General features: G+C 33.9%; 1 protein-coding gene across 1 annotated transcript; it reads left to right on the top strand.

Annotated features, from left to right (window-relative positions):
• The first annotated feature begins 277 nt into the window (after nt 1–277).
• LOC116345182 lies at nt 278–2,128 on the top strand. Its single transcript, XM_031774357.1, has 4 exons — nt 278–461; nt 580–685; nt 761–799; nt 883–2,128. The coding sequence occupies exons 1-4, from the start codon at nt 315–317 to the stop codon at nt 2,022–2,024; spliced, it is 1,434 nt and encodes a 477-aa protein (XP_031630217.1). The 5' UTR covers nt 278–314; the 3' UTR covers nt 2,025–2,128.
• The last annotated feature ends 3,024 nt before the right edge of the window (nt 2,129–5,152 follow it).

The raw sequence follows: 5,152 nt of genomic DNA, 5'->3' as shown, positions 1-5,152 counted from the left end.
GTATCAACGCTTTTCGTATATTTTATCGTGTTCGTTTTCATTTGTTGTCGTTGTTGTTGTCACTTTTTTCGTTGCTGCTCCATTTTGAGCGAATGAATGAATAATCATTGTTTGTATTATGATTTAGTTCTTTGAAAGAGATTTCGGAAGTTTTTCATTTCATATTTGATATGTGTTGACTGGTGCAATTTTTGTTTTGTTTGCTGTATTTAGATTCACACATTTTTGAGTATAAATATAATGCATTTTGAATAATTCAATCATTCTGTCTATTGTTAACCACCTGGAATGACATTCATTGACACACAATAAAAATGAATCGAAACATTTTTATAGTTGCACTATTTGCTGTGTCTGGTATTCATTGCCGCAGCATTTTTATACCATTTGAATCGTTTGCACCGTACGACGAGCAAAGTGGACAGTTTAATCATTTACTGAAACGGGAAAAGAAACAGACGGTATGTTAACATGGGATATGCAATAGCAATTGGAAAATCCCATAAAAGACATATGCATTCAATTGGTTGGTTTTTTTTTATTAATTTCACTTTGCAATCGTGTTTTTTCTCATTTCAGGAAAATCCATCCGAATTCGAACAAGATTCAGTCGCTGATGCATTTAACTTTCATCCATTATTTGCTGAAAGAGATAAACCATTATCAAAGACACCAGTTTTACAAGGTAACAAATGCATTTTTCTAAATATCAGCTCTATTTTACGGCTCTTATTTTACATATCATAAACTTTTTTTTTAGCTTCAAACGTTTTTGTTCCTGGTCCAATTTTACCAGCAGGTAAATTCCGTTTTTCTTTATACATTCAAGCGCTTCACACCAATTATTTTGTACTGAAAAATTGTATGTTTCTTTTTCTTCAGCGGCAAATTCATTAAATGAGCATCAACAAAACGACTTTGATAATGTTCATCGCCACGAACAACGTCCATTCGAAGTGCAAAACTCTGCAATACCATCACTTTTTCCAGACCTTCCAAACCCAAACGATGTGATGAAGAAGCTACGCTCAATGTTTGATAACAGTCAATTTGTTGGTGAGAAACTACTATCAAATGATCCAAAATCATCACTTCGAACATATTCATCGGAGTATCCCGTGCAGTATAACTCAAAATATGAACGAAACTATGGGTCAGCATATGGAGCTCCTCAATCAATTCCACAGCCACAGTATGAACAGTCGTTCGTTCCAATTTCGCCAAATTATGAACCGCCTCAATATGCACCACAACAATATGCACCACCATCGTCATGTGGATCGAATTTACTTATTGGTTGTCGGCCTCAAGTACAAAGCGTTCCGTGTTTCTCTCAACAATCGTATAGTCCGCCAGTTGCCTACGACATTCGGCCAAATCCAGTCGAATATATCCCGCGACCATCATACAGACCCAACTACAATCGGCCATCATATCCATCATATCCATCTTCGTCGCCGTATAATGCACCGATCAAACCAGACATCAATCCACCAAATTCGCCAGCATATCATTCTGCTCCTGTTCATCCACCTTCTCTTGATGTCTATTCACAACCTGGCCCACCCTATCCGGAACCGATTCTATCGTCAGTTCACAATCCAACCGAAGCACAAGAGCAACTGGAAGATGAGGAAAGGACGACAACTAAGTTACGACAAGACAGCGAACCCGAACCAAGTAACATTGAGAAGAAGACCGATGCGTGCGAAACTAATCGTGAGAGTATAACAAGTGCAATTAATCCGATGACAGAATCAACGACATCACCAATTGATGGCGGAACAACACTTAGGTCATCAACTGAAGATCAAATTCGTCGATTGCATGAAAAACTCGACACCCATGTGGAAAATATACAAAAATTCAAAGAGGAGGCAGAAAAGAAATTACGCTTTGCAATTGAAAGATCAAGTATTAGTTCGTCGGACGACTCCGATGAAATAAATAGTGTTTTTGGTGAGCCAATGAGGTTTGCAAAACGACACATAAATCGTGACCACATTTATAACTCCGTTTGGTAGTTTAACTGGCATAAATGATGAATAATTTGTTCCGTTTAAAGTGACAATTTACGGAAATTGCTCCACATTTCAAACCATTTGTATTAACATTTCCTTTATTTATTTTTAATTGTTTGCTTATTTATTATTTTTCAATTAAAGAAAAACATTTGAAATCATCAGATATTTTAATAGTAAAATTGTTGTGATTTTTTTTTTATTCAATCATTGACCAAACATAAAATGTTTATTACTTTGCAAAATTACATCGAAGAAAATGCAAAACAAAAGTAGAATTGAAACGATCGATTTAAAATCTACGCTATATAAAGCTGTCATTATCGTATTATTCATACACCGTCATTTCATGTTGACACTTTAAGTGTTATTCTTGATCTCTTTCTTTCTCTAAAACGTTCTCTTCAATAAAATATGACAATAAATACTAAATTATGACATTAAATGCTGATTTTGATAAACTTTTAATTACACACTTTTACGATAGTCAAGAGAACAAACATAACCTATTGCATTTAAATGACTGCAACAGGTGACTCCAAATGCAATAAACGATCACTATCATTTCTGCCGCATTGAAGCAAAAAAAAAGTTGGCAACAAATTTCAAAGTATTGAACCGATGGAATTTATTATACAGAATTGCTACTAAAAGTCATGCTTGGGATTTTTTTTTTTTAGTTTTGAGAAAAATAATGCGGTCAATCTACTCGTTACAGCTTCGTGGTTGTAAGAACTTTTATGCGGTTGTAATTCATGTGGAAAAACACAGATAAGGGGATTTCCAATTTTTTTTTTTGGTTTTGCTTCTTTTATGTTCTTTCTTAAATTTGGCTTCGCCGGTGTTGTTGTTTTCGTGGAAACACACGCGTCGTTAATTAACACAAAACCCTTTTTGAAGCATATTTTTTCATATCTGGACAGGTGAAACAGTACAAAACGAATAACGTGCGTTTTGTGCACCTACACAATTACCAACACCGAAGCAAATAAACCTTACCTTGGCATCAATTAAAATTCTAAATTGCCTTTGTATGCTTCGTCGATAATTTGAAGCAACAAAAAAACAGAAACAACAATAATGACGACAACGACGGCGGCGACGACGACAACGAAAAAATTGCAACGGCAATAACAAATTATTCGAAACTTATTGAAAACCAAGCAAATCAATAAAAATGCTAGCAAAATAAGTCAAACGGGTAACATCGCGCACATATCGTTCTTATTAAATGCAGCATTCAACTTTATATTGGCTGAAAAGCAATTGAACATGCAGAAACGTACACGCACTAGAGCGCGTCTAACATTGGCCAAATGGCAATAGAAACAGCCGCATCGAGAAAAAAACACACACACACATTCAACAACTCATAGACACGAGATTCAGAATCGAAATATCACTTTACATTATTATTTGTATTATTACATATTACATAGTTTGTGAGATAGATGTTCCTACTATCGGCTTGCGATGCGTTTTAAAATGTTGTATTCGTGTCGCTTTTATTCAAATATTATGTTCATCTATTTTGATTGTTTGTCAATAATTGAAATTTTATGTAATAAAATTCGAAATAAAATTCTAAGCCGTCAATTATCGCAATGTTTTGAATCAATTCTGCACGCATTTTCTCAGAAAAGAAGATTAAACAGTGTTGTGCGTAGTAAAAAAAAAGATGCGATTTGATCAACTTCAGTTGAGATAAAATTGTCATATTTTTTTTAACTCTGAACAGTTTGCGTGTGATAGCAACCGTATATAAATCAAATACCTATATATTGTTTATATTATAAGCGTTGACCCTGACATCGAATGGTTCAGCACACAATATGAAGCGATATTGTGCTATTTGCTGATTGTCATTAACATCTTGTTCTGGTTTATATAGTATATACATCTATTCAATGTGAATTGTATTTTTTTTGTCTTCGCTTCTTTATCGTTTTCAACTTGCATGAATATTAAACATATCAGCTGACATCGTGGTTGCGAATGTTCTGTATGGCACTAGCACGTGTAAGCATATTATTGTTTTCGTTTTACGATCGAACAATTTTGACAAACATAAACGGATGAAATGTTCCGGTATCGAAGTTATCCGCAAATATAGTACTATGCTTATATGATCGGACAAACTCTCTTCATCCATCCATCATCTAGTTGCTTTATTTACCCAATTTAGATGTCGAAAACAAGTTATTTACGAAATTCAAGTGTCGGAAATAATATGGTTTGGTATCATTAAAAAAAACATCTCGAATCCATAAAATGTGTATGTAAATGATTTTGATTTGTGTGATTGTTTTTATATATCTATTGCTGCTTAGAGAAAGAAAAAGCGATTCACCGTGAATTCTTATGTATACATGTGTTGTTGTTGTGTTTCCCAAACAGCATTACAAAGTTAAATTCCTTCTAATGCCCGTCAATTAAACGGACACTTCCTTATTTACATTTCGCTTAGACCAAAATTGGACAACACCGTTGCATGCTCTCTTGATATATTATTGCTTGAAAGGAAATGAGCAAAATTGAGAAGAACACAGAAAAAAAACAGAGACAAAATGATAATATCCATTCACATTATAAGTAAATGCATACAAACACAGTACACTGCTAGAGAGTGTAAGTGATCGGTTTAGCCCTGAAAATACATCATTTAAATCTAAATTAAATACACGAATAAAGTGAATTGGATTCCAATGAATCAGCTGAAACTTGTCAAGTCAAGTTTGCACACACACATATGTAAACATTTTCTCGGTCCGTTTGAAATTTGCTGTTTTTTTTATCACACACATACACACTGTGATAAAGAATTTCAGCTGTTAAATGACAACACTTAACGCTTGCGTGTGGCATTTTTTTTATCTCAAAATGATCTATGAATCATTATTTTCCTTTGTTTATTAATGAAATCCTTTTCGACATTTTTTCCTCTTTATTCCTCTTTTGAGCCAGAAAGATTGAACGAAACAAAAAATTACATTTTTTCCGGAATGAACAAAAACAATCAACTCAAAAACCAGTTGAATGGAAACGATTGGTATTAAGATAGAATTGAGGAATCATTGGGACGATTAAATTGAAAGAACAAGAACGATTGAGTGATTGTTCATGAATTACAG

This window comes from Contarinia nasturtii, unplaced genomic scaffold (assembly GCF_009176525.2).
Source record: "Contarinia nasturtii isolate CC-2019 unplaced genomic scaffold, AAFC_CNas_1.1 Cnas_scaffold_1240, whole genome shotgun sequence".
Lineage (NCBI taxonomy): Eukaryota > Metazoa > Arthropoda > Insecta > Diptera > Cecidomyiidae > Contarinia > Contarinia nasturtii.
Note: the sequence above shows the minus strand (reverse complement) of the source record. Positions and strands in the feature narration are given on the sequence as shown.

Excerpts from the sequence above, each read along its gene's own strand:
- LOC116345182 (XM_031774357.1), top strand. The coding sequence starts at position 315 with ATGAATCGAAACATTTTTATAGTTGCACTATTTGCTGTGTCTGGTATT. Across the intron at positions 686-760 it reads AAAGACACCAGTTTTACAAG|CTTCAAACGTTTTTGTTCCT; the intron begins GTAACAAATGCA and ends CTTTTTTTTTAG. Across the intron at positions 800-882 it reads TGGTCCAATTTTACCAGCAG|CGGCAAATTCATTAAATGAG; the intron begins GTAAATTCCGTT and ends CTTTTTCTTCAG.